Source organism: Gymnoscopelus braueri, assembly GCF_963280865.1.
Source record: "Gymnoscopelus braueri genome assembly, chromosome: 15".
Classification (NCBI taxonomy): domain Eukaryota; kingdom Metazoa; phylum Chordata; class Actinopteri; order Myctophiformes; family Myctophidae; genus Gymnoscopelus; species Gymnoscopelus braueri.
The window spans coordinates 24,442,517-24,461,674 of record NC_137620.1 but is presented as its reverse complement, the minus strand read 5'-3'; the positions used below and the strand labels follow the sequence as shown (position 1 = coordinate 24,461,674).

The following is a 19,158-nucleotide window of genomic DNA, read 5'->3' as shown; positions in this document are numbered from 1 at the left end:
ATCCCTGTTTTTGGGCATGTAATTATAGGCGTGAAATTTCTAAACATTTCAAACATTATTGGGAGAGCAAATGTATAAGCTTGTATGTTTGCTATTTTTGTGCTGCATCGTCGTTCACCGAAATATAAAATAGGGCTTAAGTGGTTAATATTGTCGATTTAAATGATATCATATGATGTGATATGAGACTTCAGTCAGCCCAATCCTTCTGTACCCTGCCACAGCAATAGCAATGACAGTTGTTCCACAGATTCAAACGTGTGTCACAGTGAGTGTAAAACTGAGCCCAATGGGGCGTAGGGCTGGGCGATATGACTTCAAATCAATATCACAATTATTTCAAATTATTACGTTTAAGAAATATTGTTAGTTTCTTTAATAGCGAAAATATCAGGTCTACAAGCTAACAAGCTCGTAGATCGGATATTTTCACTATTGTACAACAAAGTATACTACAGGGTGAAGTGGTTAATCGGATTAATCGATTTAGTAGATTAAAAAAAATATATCAGATTTTTTTTTGTAGATTTTATAGAAGAATAGAAGATTATAAAAAAACCAATAAAAAAATACCCTGCTTCTTGATTATTCGATTAACCTACATGAGCACGATTAAGCGGGTTATCGGTTTCGATATCACTTGTGGTTAATTTCCCAGCCCTAATGGGACACCATGCTGTTAAAGTAGCTACAGCAGCTTGCCCTACATTTCAGTTGTTAAGCAAGCAGCCCCAACTTTCTTCACCAGAGCGCTGCGCTCCCATCATCACCCGGCAGCCTGCTCCTACCCCCTGCTGTTCCAACCCACGCAACGCCTCACCTTATTTGGTGGAATCCCATTTTACAGAGATTTACGACACTATATATAGACTCTATCAAACTAGAAGCGTGTGGCTGAATATTCACATCCCCCTCCTCCCCCTCCCCCTCCTCCTTCTCCTCCTCCTCCCCTGGTAGTGATGAAAAGGGACCTCTCTTCCCTGCTGCTCCTGTTCCCGCTTTGGGGCGCCGTGACGGCTGTGTCACATTGAAACCTCATCCTGTGAGGCTGTGTGTGTGTGTGTGTGTGTGTGTGTGTGTGTTTGTGTACATGCGTACACCTTTAGGTCTGTACTGCTGCTGCGCTAAAGCACATGCATGTTGGTTGTGCATGCTTATGAACTGAACACATGGAGGCTTCGTGTGTGTGCATGTTATGCGGTGTGTGTGTGTGTGTGTGTGTGAACACTAGTGCGTGACTGCGTGTGTGTGTTCTTTACACGTAAGTTAACCCATTCTATCCGGAACGCATCTGTGTCATTTAAGATGTCTTTGGTTATTCGAAAATAGCAGATCTACAAGCTCATAGCGCGGCACTCAGTGCCGTGCTATGAGCTTGTAGATCTGATATTTTTGAAAGATCGGGAAAAATAAAAAATGTATTTTATAATAATAAATAATATTTGTAAAATATTTTTTTTCAGGGACCTCCTAGAAGCCTCTATGAGCTTGTAGATCTGCTATTTTTTAATAGCCAAAGTACAAAATAAAGGTTATGGCTCAAATCTAAAATGACACAGATGCGTTTCAGGATTGAATGGGTTAAACCCGAGGTCGTTGAGTGCAGTCAGTGACAGGCAGTTAGCGGTTTTACCGTAGAAACCCTGACTTCTCGTTACTCTTCTCTCTACCGAGTCCATTAGCGGGGACACCACTGACCTCTTTCCTCACCGCTGCCTGTACTGTACTGTACGTACAGTAAGCGCTGCCTGGCTGGCGGCTCGTGCAATTGCCACACCTGCAACACAGATTCACATCACGCGGGAACAACTGTCAAAGCTACCAGATGTCAGCTGGAAGCTCCAGCGATGATGGGGGATGACTGGGGATCACATTATGATCGTTTTGGGCTCTTCCCATTAATTAATAAAAAAAATATTTTTGGGGCTTTTTCTGCCTTTATTTGATAGGAAAATAGACTGACAGGAAACGGGGAGAGAGATGCGGGGGGGGGGGGTTGGGTGACACCCAGCAAAGACCGTCGGGATCGAACCCAGGCGGTTGCCCAGACGGTTACGCCAACCGTCCAGGCCGGCTCTTACCATTTAAATGAGTTTTTGTAGCTGTGAAATGTACTTGTAATCCCTGCAAAGTCACCCTCTGTGCTGTCACACTGTCCATAAAACTAGTCTCCCATTCATAGTCAGCAGATAAACCCTAGGTGGCAGTATACGACTGAGTAACTTTTTGTTTTGTTTTGTGTGTGTATGAATCACAACTGTACCATGCCATAGGCTAAAGACCGTCATACATGTTGGCAGTGGTTCTCAGACTGTTTAATTTCAAGGACCCCCATAACTCTGAGAATGTACTAATGGAACCAAATGGACCCGTAAGCCATTGTTGTACACTCTCAGAGTTACAGAAATGTAAGGGTCCATTTGGTTGGAACACTGAGCGTCCCTGGTCCCCACTTTGAGAACCACCGGTCTATGGACTGATGTTAACACACTTATAATTTGTTGTATTTGTTGTGTCGAAAATAGCCGATCTACAAGCTCACAACGTGTCGCAATGCGACATATTGGGGAGGTTGTACATCTGCTATTTTCACTACCTTTTTTTTCACTTTTGGCCATATCTGTATAATGACATCCAAAACAGAGACACCAGATTGAAATGGGTTAATTGTATAGAGCGTGTAAACGCCTTTGGAAACACACACTATTGCTTCTATATCGTCTCCCTCTGCAATTGTTCCTATATTGTTTTTCCTTTTATTTTGCATTACAAACAAAACGTAATTGCTTACAGCCTAGTTTCAGCACTACTGTATACACATCCATGTCTCAAGAGTGCAATCTGACGGAGTGAAACCGTGAGTAAAATAGGAAATTTGACTGCAAAACAGGCACGTACTGTATCGTATACCCAGGGTGAAGGGGCTAAAATTAGTTTCTTGAAATACCACCACATGTTAAATCAAACACACACACACACACACACAGGTCTACAGATGTGATGTTGCCAGAGGAACAGTAGCAGCATGCCATGTCTCATGTGTATATAGTTGATGTCACAGTCTGTTTTCATTTCAACACACCTGTGTTCAGAGTGGAAATGTACAGGCTCTTTTTGACTACGTAGGACACAGCCCAGAACCTTCCATAAACTGTGTGTACCGTAGTTCTGTTATGGCCTTTTCTGTTTACATTTCCTTTGTATGGCTGTCACGATTACAAATTTAAGTTGATGATTAATTGTCACACAAATAATTATTCGATTAATGATTTAATTGTGTTTTTTTGGCATTGAACATTGGAACATAATACAATTTTAATTTTGAGTTTGGTTTTGTATTTTCTTCATAATCGCTAATTGCACAGGTCAGATATGACAAATAACTTAAATATACAAAGGAATTACTGAAACATTTAATAATTTTATACTTAAAAAAAATAGGAAAAATAGCTGATCTACAAGCACTGGCTTAGTTCTTGCAGTGGAAAAGAGTCTTTAGTCACCACACAAGATAGTTAACATTCTTGTACTTTGACCACCGTCAGGAAACAACAGTATTACTGAATAAGTCAGATCTACAGACATGGTATATACTGTATCAGGCCTAATCAAATACTCATATTTCTCTCCAATGGAAATCATTTCAAATTTCAAAAGTGATTTCCTTATGGGATTAGATATATAATCCGTGACTGTGAAACCAGCCCTATTCCTATGTTCCTATGCCAGCAAATGCAATAGTTTACACGTGCAATTTGGTTGTTGACTAAGCTTGTGTGTGTGTGTGTGTGTGTGTGTGTGTGTGTGTGTGTGTGTGTGTGTGTGCACGTGTTGGGAGTTGGCCAATAAGTAGTGGGTGATAGCACAGTCGGGTTTCAAAAGTAGATTATTATGTTTTTTGGAGTACCCTCAAACAAGCAGAGGAGCATTGTTAATTGTTACAAAACCCTGAATGATTGAGAGGGCCAAGACCCAGGCAGGGTCCCTGGAACACAACAGAGATATCAGGCAAGAATACTTGGCATCTGTTAAGCTCGCCAATGCCAAGAAGCCTTTATCTTTCTTGAACGCGTGCCTTCATCCATTTCCTTTTGCCCAAAATGTTGTGTGGTGGGTGTGCAGTGTTCACAAGTGACATCATTCCCTTAACCTGAAGGGACACCTGCGTTGTTTCTATGCAACACCGTTCCCATACCTGGAAGGGACACCGTGGCTGTTTAGATCCCATATACCAGAGGGCCGGGCCCAACAACTGCTAGTCCATAAGTACTAAGTAGTGATTCTTTCTGTAGTATAATATTGCTACTTCAAGAGGGCAAATTAAGCTCAGTATACATTTAAGCACATTTCTTTATTGTAGAGTGTAGAGTACAGGATGTGATCATATAACAGTCTTATCATATAGAGCCAGTGTTAAACCATACAATATGTGTGTGGACTGGATGTCAAGGACATTATGTTGGATACTAGTATGCAACTGTAATAGTCTCAGACTGTAAATCTGACTGTAGGGACAGACTGCTGTCTGAACTGTTAATGGTTAAATAACACTGACAAAGCCCTGCGTGCCGAAACGTGTCTGTTTGGTAGACTCATAAACATTATTCAAAAAGACTCTTAAGACTTCTACAGAGTGCATCAGATTGTATCTTCTTTATACATACTATTATTAGGGCATTGGTTCTCAAAGTGGGGTCCCCAGCAAAATGTGTTAATACAGCATCACAACCATTTTAACCACTTTATACATTTATATGTTTGCTATTCAAAAATAGCAGATGTACGAGCTCACATCGTGTCACTTACTGCCGTGCTGCGAGCTTGTACATCTTCAATTTTGGGATTTTATATCAGGTTTAAAATAAATTATATCAGGTTTTCTTTACACAAATCTTCTCTTCTGGGGGTCCCTGCCACACCTTTTCAGATGGGGGTCCGCGGCTAAAATACATACAAACCTCGGGTTTGAGAACCACTTTGTTAGGGGGCCCGGGAGCCCAGGTGTCAGGGGGCCCAGGATTTCTAGCCGTACCCCTGCTGAACCTCTCTCTCATCTCTGTATCTCTGTCTCTGTGTCTCTCTCTCTCTGTCTCTGTATATCTCTCCCCCTCTCGCTCTCTTCCCTTTCAGCACTTCCTCCCTCTTTCTTCCTCCTCAAAGTCTGCCAGAATTCAAAATCCTGATAATTGATTAGTCACATTTTGTCACAGGAGCTGAGCTCAGGCGAACAGGCACAGGAAGTAATTATCGGGGGCAGAGGGAGCTTGGCTTCCCATTGCTTTTAGTGCAGCAGGTGCCAGCAGCACTGTCTCTTACTGCAAAGTGTTTAAACCCATCACATTGTGGAGAGAACCAGGCATTTGGGGAATGGGTACATACAGTACACAAGTGGTGCAGGGCTGCAACTATCAATTATTTTCTTCTGCGATTATGCTGTCGATTACTTTGTCCATTAATCAAATAATCAGAAAGTGTTTTTTTAAGAACATATCGACGAATCAAACTTGAAAAAAAATCATTCACCTTTGTCGTACAGCGGTGTCAAAAATAGTACAAAATGTATCATTACTAGCTCACAACTTGTGAGCGTGTAGGTCTGCAATTCTTTTTAACATAATCGATTACCAGAGTACATTATAGAACTTCCTGTGATCAAGCCGGGAATTATTAAATTTTTCCTTCCCTGCGACGAAGTTCCTGGTCTTTTCACACAAGGCCACGAATGCACACGAAACACGCATGCACTACATTTATCCCCAAATTCTCCCCGCTCTGACCTATTTTTCTGCACCCTCGCTCACTTTCAAACAAGGCCGTTCACGGATGGCATTTATATGGCTTATTAGTTGGGTATTTTGTGAAGCATCAGATTGTGTTTTTATCTGCCTCCGTAGCCCAACAGAATGTGGTCAAATTTGTTTCCTATCTCTCTTTCACACACACCATCCCAGAAAAACACTCTCCCCATCACTGTCTCTCTGTGTGTGTCTCTCTCTCTCTCTCTCTCTCTCTCTCTCTCTCTCTCTCTCCTCTCCTCTCCTCTCCTCTCCTCTCCTCTCCTTCTATCTCTGTCTCTCTTTGTATGTCTGTCTGTCTCTCTCTCATGTTGTCCCACTCTTAGAAACATAAACACTGTATATAACTCACTGACATTAAAACGGCACGGATTGAGTGCCAGTGGTGTAAAGTAACTAAGTACATTTACTCAAGTACTGTACTTTCCAATACTTATACTCCACTACATCTCAGAGGCAAATATTGTACTTTTACTCCACTACAATTATTTGAAAACCTTAGTTACTGGTTACTTTGATTATTACTACAAAACATACATTAACCACTTCAACCCTATATACATTTCGGCCATTTAAAATCTTTTGAAAATAGCAGATCTACAAGCTCACAATGCATCGCATTGTGAGCTTGTAGATCTGCTATTTTTAAAAGATTTTAATACATTTTATACATTTGAAAACTTGTGAAATGGGACATTCTGCATAATGAGTACTTTCTACTTTTGGTACTTTAAGTACATTTTGATACCAATACTTTTGTAATTTTACTCAAGTAAATTTAAAATCCCGGACTTTTACTTGTAACAGAGTATTTCTACATTGCAGTATTGATACTTTTACCCAAGTAAGAAATGTGAGTACTTCTTCCACCACCGTTGCGTGTGGGTTGTGTTGTGTGGCGTGCCCTCTTAATTGGATGAGAGAAATCCCGTTAGGAGCTTTCTGGCCCTTTGGCCACAGAGCCGGTGGACCGGGTGTCCCCTGTGCCGTCTCTGCAGCCACACTCTGCCCATTAGGACAAAAACAAATACACACACATACTGTAGCTCTTCCATACCGGAGGGCATATTGGTGTACCAAGTCATAAGCTCCGTGCCTCAGCCAGCCCCCTTAGCCTTTGTTCCAGCAGGTAGTTAACCCATTAAGACCTGAGTCCCATTCTACAAATGTCTTCTAAATCAACAGTAACAGTTTTCTGAAAAACTTATGTCGCTATATCAGTGGTTCTCAAACTTTTTTCCGCAGACCCCCATCTCAAAATATGATGTACCAGGGACCCCAAGAAGAAAAAATGTTCGCTTTAAAGAATCTATATATTCAAAGATTTGCACAAATGTTCACGATTTTTCCAAAAATAGCTGATCTACGAGCTTGTATATCTGCTATTTTTGAATAGTCAAATTATAAAATGACATAGATGCTTTACCGGTTTTAATGGTTTAAGAGACAAGAGAGCTGCATCTTCTCCCGCACAAGGCCTTCTCTCATTGGCTCTTCTGAACAACATAATTTACTTGGCTGCAATGGCGCCATTCCCCGGGGTCTAAAGCCCTGGAATTTTACAACACAGTCAAGTACCCATAAAGGGATTTGGCAGCTGAGACTTTTCTCATATAAACTGTTTTTAGAGAGTTTTTGTGTGCCTCTGTTCAGAAAAACGCCTGGCGCGGCCCGGGAGGGGAGGGGAGTGGAGAGGGGAATCGATGAAATGTTACCGGTGTTGACAAGTGACTCTGTCTCACCCGTCTATATATATATTCTCCTGCCTGTGTTATTTATCCCCTCACAAGCTTTGCCCTCAAATCTGTCAGCCAGTGATGCGGTGACTCTATATTGTTCAGCCAGCAGTGTTGGGGGGGGTAAGGGGACGTTGCTACAGGGGGAACTTCTTTTATCCGCACAGCTGGCATAGAAGTTAGCCCTGCTGGTCACTGAGGGAGCAGTTAACTTCACAGGCCCGCTCTTCAGTCAATATTATTGCCGCTGTGAGCTCATAAATATATGCACTACCTTTCCAAACAAACTACGCCACGTGTGTCCCCATTCCTAACAGAGAATGGCTGTTCTCTCCCTAAATCTCTCTCTCTGTCTCACAATTTCTCTCTCTTGTCTTTGGAGAAACTTTACACACATAGTAGCTCCTATAGTGGATCTCATGTGCATCTGTATCCCAGCAGATTTACTTTACATTCCTGTCTTATCTCTCCCTCTCCTCCAGGCCTGGTGCAGAAGGTGGACCAGCGCCTCCCGGTGGCCAACGAGTACCTGCTGCTGTCGGGCGGGGCGCGCGAGGGCGTGCTGGACCTCAACCCCGAGGAGCTGGGCGACTACGCCCGCGGCGCCGACTACGACCTGGACTTCACGCTGCTGGTCCCGGCGCTCAAGCTACACGACCGCAACCAGCCCGTCACCCTGGACATGCGGCGCTCGGCGCCCTGCCACTCGTGGCTCAGCCTGCGGCTGTGCGACTCGCACACGCTGGCCCGCTGGGGCATCTGCTGCGAGGAGGAGAGCGGCACGCCGCCCGAGGAGGATGAAGAGGAGGACGAGGGAGGAGGAGACATGGGTAGGGAATAGGGCTGTCACGATTACAAATTCAAGTTGACGATTGATTGTCACTCAAATAATTGCGAGTAACGATTAGTGCACAGCATAAACTTGAGAGCAGAGAAATGTGGCATATTTGACTGCTTGAATCTGGCCTCATTAGCCCCCTCTAAAGAGGGTTTAGAGAGATGTTGTTGATATTCATGCAAAAGAACAGCTAAATAAAGAAATAGGACAGTAGGGCAGAGATCAGTTAGAAAGAAAAAGAATTCCGGAAAATGTAATGGAAAGAGAGCTGAAGGGATGGGTAAACAATGAAAGAGAGAGGGAGGAACATGAATGGAAAGCTGGGTAGTGGAGGATGAGTACAGGAGGAAAATGATGAAGACATCGGCAGCGACAGCTAGGGTAGATTGAGTTTGTTTTAGGCCTCACTGGGGTAATGTGATGAATGGTGTTGTGGTTCAAATTTAGTCCCCAGCCCGCCCCTGTAATCCTTTGCTTTACATCAAATGAGGAACACTTCCCCTGGAAATAAGCACTGGAAACATTTATTGAGTGTGACTTTGCAAACAATAAAGTTCACCTTCCCACCGCGAGTATGTAACTTTTCCACCTTAAATGAGGTGTTGACATTTAGGGGTATGGATCTCTTTATAATCTCCATATTTACTATATATTTACTTAATCTCCAATTTAGTTTCCTGCAGTTTATGTACTTAAGTAGTGCTAGTGGTCTCAAATCAGTGCTTCTTCCAGAACGTTGGACTGTTGGCTGCTGGCAGCCTTGTAAAAGCCGAGAAGGCAGGGTAGAACTTAATTAATCCCATGGGAAATCCAGTTTCAGCTTCACCCAGCTGGTGGTTGCTCAGGTGCTCAGGGGGATTGGTTAGGGGTTAAGTGAATGCCTTAATTGTAATTGTGTTGCTCAGGGACACGTAGACACGCATATACTGGACCGGGAGGCAAACCTTCTGACGGCCTCTCTACCCTTAAGCTACAGCCGCCCTTAAAGACCACTGTGGACTTTATGCAGCTGATGATGCAGTGTTTTCCAAACCCAAGGACACTGTATGGTCCTGCTCACCTTTTTTTCTGGGAATGATAATTATATTACACTGTGTCAAATTTGTTTTGCTACTAATAATAATCATCACATGGTTCATTTATATATCAGCTTTTTTAACCACGTGCATTAACCCTGGTGTCGCTATTATGGGCCTGAGTATAAAATGGGGCTTTAGTGGTTAGCACAGTATTTGTCAAGAGAAACGACACACGTGACATTGGTGTGTCTTCACGTCGTCCACTAGGTAAAGGCTCCTTCCCGCCCTTGGGCTCTCTGGACGGCTGCTACTTCTCTCCGTCCCTGGTGGCTGACTGGTTCTGGGGCGTGGTGAGCGAGGCCGTGGAGGAGCTGCGGCGCTGCCCCCAGAGAGGCATCCCTGTCCCAGAGAGACTGGAGAGGAACGGACCCCTCACCACCATCATCCTCCAGGTAGGCATGGATGACCAGGCGTCTAGTCATTTTTTAATTAACTGTAGAGGTTGCTCGGGTGGCGCAGGGGTAAAGTAATAATAAGTAAGCCTTGCCGAGCCAGGACACTGTCTCGTGTTTTTGTAGTGTGAGGCGGAAGTACATCCCCCAGCCATGATATACAACTACACCCCAGCACATGACCCTAGTACAGTATGTCACCGGGACTTACCCCCAATCCAACCCTTGATACTGAGTGCGAAGCAGGGAGGCATTGGGTCCCACTTTTATAGTCTTTGATATGACCCGGCCGGGTAATGAAACCCGACCTCCCAATCTCAGGGCGGACACTCTAACCACAAAGCTGGCTCCTGCAGGGCTAAAGTACCTGTTTGCAATCACAGAGTCTAGGGTTCAGAATCCACCGTGAGGCATCTGGTTTCCTGTGCGTCTGCACGTACACAATTAGCCGTGTTTGGGAGAGGGAAGCCAGGCAGCGAGGGTGATCTTTGTTGCTGTGCTAGGCTGCTAGCAACTCCTATTGGTTGTGGTGGCACCTGTCAGTGGGGGGGGGGGGTGTTGAGTTGGAGGCACTACGTCCAACCGGTGTGGGGGCTCCCCGCTGGCAGGTGAGCCACTAGGGGTACTACTGGCTAATAGCAGTAGAAACACAGGAATGTGTGGGGAGGATTAATTGGCATAATGAATATACTGGGAATAAAAAGGGATACAAAAAAGTAATTGGCTACTCTAAATTAAATGGCGTAGCCTAAGGCTTAAACTACTGTTATGATGACCCACATAGCAAGAGAAAGTATACATCTTATGTAGGTAATAATTGCATCGTAATCTTTGCAATTCAAATGCGGTAGGCACCCTGCATAGCTGGAATTCAGTTCAAATTCATTCAAAAATATCTATAACATTCATTAATATTAACTAACCAATAAGCTGAAAAACATATTCTGATATGTTTACCGGCTAACATCCCTAGCTGTAACTCAAAAAGTGGAATTGAGATGTATAGATAGATGTCTTCCCATGGTGTCCCCCTGTCTGTCCTACAGGCTGGCTCCAGCCGGGTGCTGTATGACCTGCTGCCGGTGGTGTCCTTCAGGGGCTGGCCGGCCGTGGCCCAGGGCTGGCTCACTGCGAACCACTTCTGGGACGGCAAGATCACAGAGGAGGAGGCCATCTCTGGCTTCTACCTGCTGCCCTGCTGCTCCCCGCTGGGCGGACGCCCCGACAGGGAGTGGAGACTGGCCTTCTCACGCAGCGAGGTGATACCACACCCACACTATGATTATTATTACATTATGTTTTTGTTATTGCAGTGATTCCCGACCAGTTTTGCAACTGGGCCCACTGCGCGAGATAAAAGGACGCTCTGCTTCCAAATTCCTCCGCTTTTCGCCGTTTTTTTTTCTCTCACGCCGTTTGGTGAACCCCCAAGGTTGGTGCCCTGTGCTGCGCTGCTTTTATCCGCCAGATTGGGACGTTCACTGCATATTTTGCACCATCACGGTGCGTTCATCATCGGTGAGAATGCCTCTAACAGCCGCTGCTGGCTGCGTGCAGCGAGCTGCGAGTCGCAGCGTGTCTGCGAGGCAACACTCACACAATCACGTGCAGCATGCGTCCCCTCCCCCTGCGCCTAATGTGTGAGTGTGGCTTCAGGAAGTAAATTCCTAGCCTCGATCTCCAGGCTTTTATTTTTTAGTTTTGCTAAAAAACAAAAGCTTGGAAATTCCTGTCCCAGCTGTTGGTACGCAAAAGCGCCTCGCGTCGTCTGATGTGCCGCGCATTATTTATTTTGGGTGCGCATGCGCACCTGCGCACCAGTTATGTGCACCCCTGATCATATAACTTGAACCCATTAAGACCTGAGGCCGATTCTACAAATGCCTTCTAACTCAGTAGTTATCACACTTTCAAGATTTTCCTAGCGTGGCACGAAGTGTCGCGCTGTGAGCTTGTATATCTGCTATTTTTGAATAGCCAACGCAAAAATCTAAAATGACACTGATGCTTTCCCGGTTTTAATGGGTTAATATATAATTTAAAAAAAACATATTTTAGACCTTTAAAAATGTGTTTTCATAGTAGCACCAATAAGATATTAAAGTATGCTACATTGGTTCCATTCCTTCAAGCCGGAGCACAATAGATTGATTGATTGAAATAAACTTTAATGTACGCACATAAAAAAGCCCTCCCATCTGAGCTGATGGGCAGCTGCCGTGTTCAGTGGTGGGCTACGAACGCTTTCAAGATTGGGCCCTGATACAGAAAAGGTTAGGAACCACTGTGTTGTAATCATTTTTGGTCTTTAAGTCGAGGACTACAGATGAAAATCACCTTACAGCTAAATCTGGTGCACCAATCTTTTTATTCCTAACAAATAACTAACCTATGTGCACACTGATATTACCCGTGTGCACAGTGATCACTCTCAACTGAAACATGTTGAGAGAGTGATCAGTAGGCTGCTCCAAAGAGATGTTTAAAATTTGGGTCAAGAGAATGAGACAAGACATATTGGTGCGAGCAGGGTTTGCACCCCCAGGTGTATTTGTTTATTTTCTTAATTGAATTCTTGAATCCATTTTCCCTTCCTTTGCACCTTTCTATGTTCCTCCCGTCTTCCCTCCTGTTCCTCTGTAATCCAACAGTGTTCATCTCTCCGTCTACCTCAGGTTCAGCTGAAGAAGTGCATCCCCTACCCCATGGCCCAGGCCTTCCAGGCAGCCAAGGCCGTGCTGTCCCGAATCCTGGCCCGCCCGCGGACCGGCCTCAGCCCCTACCACCTCCGCACGCTGCTCTTCTGGGCCTGCGACCGACTGCCCGCCAACTACCTGTCGTGCCCCGACTCCGACACCCCGGCCCGGCTCCTCCTGGGTCTCCTGGACGACCTGGCCCACTGCATCCTGGGCAAAAGCTGCCCCAACTACTTCCTGCCCCAATGTAACATGCTGGAGCACCTGACGGACAGCCAGGCGCTGCTGCTCGCCAGGAAGCTGGCTCACGTGCGCTCGGATCCGGCCGAGCACCTGCGTGCGGCCGTGGACCAGGCCCGGCAGGCCGGCCAGCTGAAAAAGGAGGCGGCGAGCACCAACGGCCACGGCTCGCCCGGCCACCACCCGGCCAACGGCATCATCTCACCGTCGGAGGACAAGCTGGCACAGCGGCTACAGCAGCTGGTCACAGAGAACCCGGGGAAGTCCATCTCCGTCTTCCTCAATCCCGACGACGTCACCAGGCCTCACTTCCGCATCGACGACAAGTTCTACTGATGTGCCGCAACTTTGAAGTGTGTGTGTGTGTGTGTGTGTGTGTGTGTCTGTGTGTGTGTGATCGTTTTATATACTTAACATGCCTTCTAAAACACACTGTACTTGAGACACGGCGACAGAGAGACGGAGGCTTAAAGACTTAACAGGTACGTGTTCTCTGAACACTGCAGGCCAAGCACTGACACTCTTCCTTGATCTTTCCTTCTAGAGGCTAAACGCTAACAGCGTTCATTCTACGGAGCTATGCTGCTGCACAGACTCTTCAAACCAAAACAAAAGAACTACACATATTATCCTACTAATGACAGGCTGACTTAGTACCTGTCCCCCAATGGAAGGAACAACAGTCACGTATGGGACGACATAACCAACAATCGTTGTACCTCAGACATGCAAGCCGATGAGCTGTTGCCGCGAAGACAAAGTTGTTTTTTAACCAGACTTTTCAGCTGACACTGCAAAAACAAGAACATAGAAATGTTAGAAACAAGGCCCTCAGAGGACATGGTAAGGAGTGTGGGTTGATGTGTTGGTGTAGACTCATCCCTAAGGGTCTTTACACGTAACGGTTTAAAGAAAAACACCTGGAATGCAGAATTCCTCCCTTTTTTTATTTTGGCCCTGTCCTCCTGACTGTACTCCTTTTCTTTCATTCTCTTTCTCAGGTATTTGTATTGTTTCTTTTCTATGTAAATGACTTCATATTTTTTCTAAGGGTTGAGGCGTCCCCCGTATCTCGATGGCGGCGCCCTGATCGGTCCTGCATTTCAGCATTTCGTCGCCTTGACGGAATGTACCAAAGAGCTACGCGCGAGGGTTTGAGAGAAAGAGCCCCCCGCATTTGGAATCAGTGTCGCGACCCTAAAGTTCTAGTCTTCGTCTCTCTCGATTATCAAACAGATCGGGGGTCAGCATAATTGATTTTCCTTTTTTATCCCTTCAAAATCTTGAAGCCGATTGAAAAGGTGTGGCAATGTCCTAATATAAGCCAGTCATTTAAGCGGAAAAAAATTACTAGTACTAATGAAAGATTTGCGACTGCTGTCATGAATTATTATTATTATTTTAAAATCTTTAACATTTTGTTTTTGCCATTTTTGGGGGGTAATTGAACTAAAAGTCCAGTCCTTTGCATCTAGAGAGATCTTGACATTAGGGAGCCCTTGAAAGCCATTTGGAAATACATTCACCTACTGTACAAACAATCTGAAGATCAGATGTTTTTTTTGTTGACTTTTGTAAGCTGTTATCCAACAGCTTACATCTTTTTAGAAGATGTCAAGTAGAGTCTACTTCAAACACACACATTGTTTACTTAGTAGACAATGCATGTGTTTGACTAACGTAGTTTACCACTTCACCCTGGTGTCCCCATTTTGGGCATGTAATTTAGATTTTTCAAAATAGATCTACAAGTTCACAACGTGTTGCATCATGACATCTTGTAGATCAGCTTTTTTTAATATATGGCTTAAGTAGTTAATTGGCTCATGTGGTGAGGCTGTTCCTTGATGGCATCGTCGTTTAGCAACTGTCGAAAGTCCGTTATTGATGGTACTTGACTTTGGCGGTTACGTGCACAGGCTAGTAAATCGAAAATCGAAATGTTTAACTGTGTGTTTGTGTTGAAAGGCTCATTCGCGTGACTCAAATTCGATTTGCGAGAGACTTGACTGGCTCCGATAATTGTCCACCCTCTCCTCTGCTTGGTTGGTCTGTTTTAATGAGCATCTGTGTGTGTGTGTGTGTGTGTGTGTGTGTGTGTGTGTGTGTGCGTGCTTGTGTACATGTGTACAGTACGTGTGCAGGATGCAGACTGCCCAGTGAATCATGCCTGTGGTGCATGTCAGGCAGTTGCTGGGCCCTATCTGGTCTAGCCAGATGTGAGGCATTCACGGGGGAATGCAGGGATGGCTGGATGCAAGGAGGGATAGGGTGAATGGATTGATACTGTGAGGGGGATGGGTATGGTGGATGGATGGATAGTGATAGATGGATGGATTGATATATATGGAGAGAGGGATGGGTAGATGGATGGATATGTATATGGAGAGATGTATGATGGATGGATCGATGTATATGGAGAGAGAAATGCGCCGTAGATGGATGGATATATGGTACATGGAGAGAAGGATGGATGGAAAATCTAAATGTACACATCAGATAGATGGGGAGAGGGACAGGCTTTGAAGTGATTTTCAGTAAGGAGAAGATGGGCCTCCTGTGGCATTGGACATCTGCCTTTCTCCTCTCTGTTGATCTCTCTCTCTCTCGCTCTGTTGGTCTGTCTCTGTTGATCTCTGTTTTTCTCTCTTCTTGTCTTTCTCATCCCACCTCTCTCATACTTTTTTTTTCTCTATCTCTTGTCCTCCCACTTGAACCCACAAGAGGACCCCTATCAGATACTTGTCCACACTTTAGGTCCTTGATTTTAAGACCACCCAGCCACCAGCACAGCTGGTAGCATCACTCTAAAATGTCCCATTTTGTACCTCTTTTGAACTGAAGCATTAATAGTGGAAAACGGATGGATTCACCGTGACCGCCGACTGAAGTTGTCTGTATGGCTGGCTGGTAACAGGCCACAAGTTTACTGTATAGAATTTATTATCCCTCCCTACATGTATAAATGCAGCTTAGTCAATAGTGTGGTGCAATGGGGTGGTTGTATGTAGGTCAATACTGGCACTTTGATTATGGTTCTAAAAAGCTAGGATTCTTACTACTGAATTCAGAATCTTATGGCGTGTGTGTGTGTGCGTGCGCGTGCGCGTGTGCGTGTGCGTGTGTGTGTGTGTGTGTGTGTGTGTTCAGTCAAAGTTCAAATTTTCAAAAACCAAAGCATGATGTGCAAGTTGGTACAGAATGATGAATCCTCTTCAGAAGGGATGTGTATGGATCTGTTCCAAGTCTCAGACAGGATGGTGTTTACTTTTCTCTTCTTTTTTTCCAGCATGTTGTAACCACTTGAACCCTAACGTCCCTATTCTGGGCACGTCATAAATAACAGGCGAGCATTTGGTGAAAATAGCCAATCTATGAGCTCACAACGCTTCGTGAGCTTGTAGATGGGCTATTTTCAGTGAAGAGATTTGCTGAAGCATATCGTTGCTGTCGATGCAGAAACCTCCATATTCTAACTTTTATGTTTTTTTGTAATTAATGCCCTTCTTGATCACACTACAGCGTCACACAAAAGAGTCAAAAGTAGCAGATCCACAAGCTCGAAGCGATGCGTTTTGAGCTTGTAGATCTGCGACTATTGCAATTTTTTAAGGTTGAGGTTTCCACCCGACAGCGACGATATAGGGTTTAAGTGTTTTTTTAAAGGTGAGAATATTTGACCTAAATGAAAAAAATGTTTTTTTCTGGACCACTGCCCCTTTTCAACAGTTTGACTGAGTGTCATTGAAGTTCCAAATGTCTTGGACATGCGTGTTCACTTTGTACCTTAACGGGCCTAGTTGGAGATGAACCAAACACCCCAAAACAATCAGTTTGTTTGGGGAAAATCAAAATGTACACATCAGATCCTAGTGGAGAGATTATCTAGTCTTGTATATCACAGTGACAGAATGTTAGACATGTATGCAATCCAAAAAAAACGATGGAAAATCCTATGGAATTTACAGTATTGTCATATTTATATAGTCAATATATTATGGTTATAATTCATTTATGTTGTGAAAAGGTGGGGGGGAATCAAGAACATGCTGCCCAGGGGGTTGCATGGAATACCAACGTCATTATGCTGTTGTTTCATGTCAACGGACGGTCAAAATTGATCCACGCCTACTGCTAATGATATCTTTACATGTTTGTGCTTAAACTACTGATGGTCCTACTGTACTACCTAAAGAACATATCATTCATCACCATGACCACAACCAAACAAATACAATGAATGTAACTCTGGTTTGCCTCTCCATGCAGGCAATTTGACCCGGTTCAAACACAACTGAATCAATGTCACACTATCTGGACAGAATGACTAGTCTATCCAAGTGCTGAGGTTGTTGACCTATTATAGTCATACTGCTGTATAATGGAATAATGTCTTTTAATATCTCTTTTCTAACTTGAGTTCTTACTTTTCTTTGACAAGTGCATTATTATTATTATTTCATTATTGATTTTTGCTGTATTCATCTATATTTGCTAAGTTGATATTGATCTATCTCAAAAGGTACTGCAGTAGCATGAAATAAATCACTACATTTCAAATCTAAATGGCCTGTATTCTGTATCATTGTGAAAACATAATTTTTTATAGATGTTTGCTTTGTACAGTAACATGAAGTATTAGCAAATTGAATCATTAAAATGAAGAATGCCATAGCTTTCTCCCCATATAGTAAATCATGTTTATGGTTTTATAATGGCCTCCGGACAAGGTTGGTTTGACTCGCAATACCGGCTGATGCCAACAGAGGGTGCTCCAACACAGGCTTTGTTTCGGTAAGGTTCCACAGGCCTGGATCAGGATCAAGTGTGTTTCACTTGCAGCACAGATCAGATGCTCCAATTCTGCATTATTCATCGTTGCTGTCAGGTGGAAACCTTGTATGTCCAAAACTGTTACTTTTCAGGAAATGGGTAAAAAAAAAAGAAGAGGACCTGTGTTCCAATGGATCCAGTGTATTTATTATTTATTCACAAGCTCTTGTTAATACTTTTCATTGGTAAAATATTTATAAAACCCACAGACAGGCTTTACCCCTTTCACTGGATTTTTCTAATCCAGTGAAAATAGCTGACTTGTAGAAAATCCTATATATCTGTATAGGGCATTCATTTATGAAAAAACTAAAAGTTCAAATGGAGATGCTTGGGCTACAAGGTTTCTGCCTGACGGCAACGATACGCACTAAATATCTACAATTGCAAACCTTCACGAGTTATGTTTTCTGGTTCAAAAGAAAGCAACAACAGACAATATGCATATAACATGGTGTAAGTCAATTTGCAATTATGATGGCAATGAGTCATTGGCACCATCCCATACTCACTGTTATGTCTCAGTCTGTGTTAATTAGGTACTGTCAATTTATGTAAAGAGAACTATATTGACTGAATACCTTTTCAAAATGTGTGTATACCAATGCTGAAGCCACATACATTTTTTGGGGGGTAGCACTTGTTTTGGTTCATACATAATATACAAGATAACACAACAAACGCATGACTAAATCGCTTGAGATTCAAGAACAAGGCACAGGCACTGACTGGCCTCGAGGCTCGTGAGGCTCCCCTGAGTGAGCCGCCAGGCAGCCCATGGCCTCACGCGTCAACAAGTGATGGTGGAGTGAATAGGTCAGCGGTTCCCGGGGTGGTTCCGTGAGGATATTGCAAGTGGGCCCCCAAACTATTGGCAAAACACTAAGATCTTAACAATAATATAACATTAATGTTGCACAAAAAAAAAGTCCTTCATTCATCAGTTTTCATGTTGATATCGAGAAATAGGAACTTCAAGTATACTACTTTGGTTCTATCGATCCAAGGCAGGAACACAATCGATATGCTCTGAAAACGCACACGGCCCACCCATCTGACCCCTTGACTGCCGTGTTAAATGGTCGGACGGGTGGGCCACGAACTCTTTCAAGATTTTCAAGTGGGCCCTCATCCAGAAAAGGTTGGGAACCGCTGGCGTAGAGAATAGCTTATCACGTGAACCAAAACCAGCTTTCCCTCGCACGTGTTCAACCGATCACAGCAACTTTTGAGGCTTTTGGCCTTAATAATGCACTTCACATGGAAATCCCACAGTTTCCTTTCTGCCAGCTGGCATCAGCATATAATTGACCTGATGTAGCCCTGTACTGTACATATCGACCATACACTATACAGTGTTTACGAGCTCAGTGGCCAGAGTATCCACCCTGAAACGAGGTTCAATCCTCAGCTGAGTCATACCAAAGACTATTAAAAAATGGTGCCCAAAGGCTTAGCACTCAGCATCAAGGTTGCTGAGTTTGGGGATACAGTAAGTCCCTGTGACATACTAGCATCATGTCCAGGGGGTGTACTTGTACATCAAGCT

General features: G+C 44.0%; 1 protein-coding gene across 3 annotated transcripts in view; it reads left to right on the top strand.

Moving 5' to 3' along the window:
- tmem102 (transmembrane protein 102) overlaps window positions 1-19,158 on the top strand; it is a 192,541-nt gene that overhangs the window by 11,888 nt on the left and 161,495 nt on the right. For 2 of the 3 annotated variants that reach the window (XM_080451523.1, XM_080451522.1), the window contains exons 3-6: window positions 8,014-8,361; window positions 9,656-9,840; window positions 10,887-11,099; window positions 12,516-17,071. In XM_080451523.1, the coding sequence (XP_080307649.1) occupies window positions 8,014-8,361; window positions 9,656-9,840; window positions 10,887-11,099; window positions 12,516-13,112 (1,343 nt within the window). In that variant the 3' untranslated portion in view covers window positions 13,113-17,071. Of the gene's footprint in view, window positions 1-8,013; window positions 8,362-9,655; window positions 9,841-10,886; window positions 11,100-12,515; window positions 17,072-19,158 lie in introns of those variants that run through there. The other variant, XR_013934593.1, reaches the window with a different exon arrangement.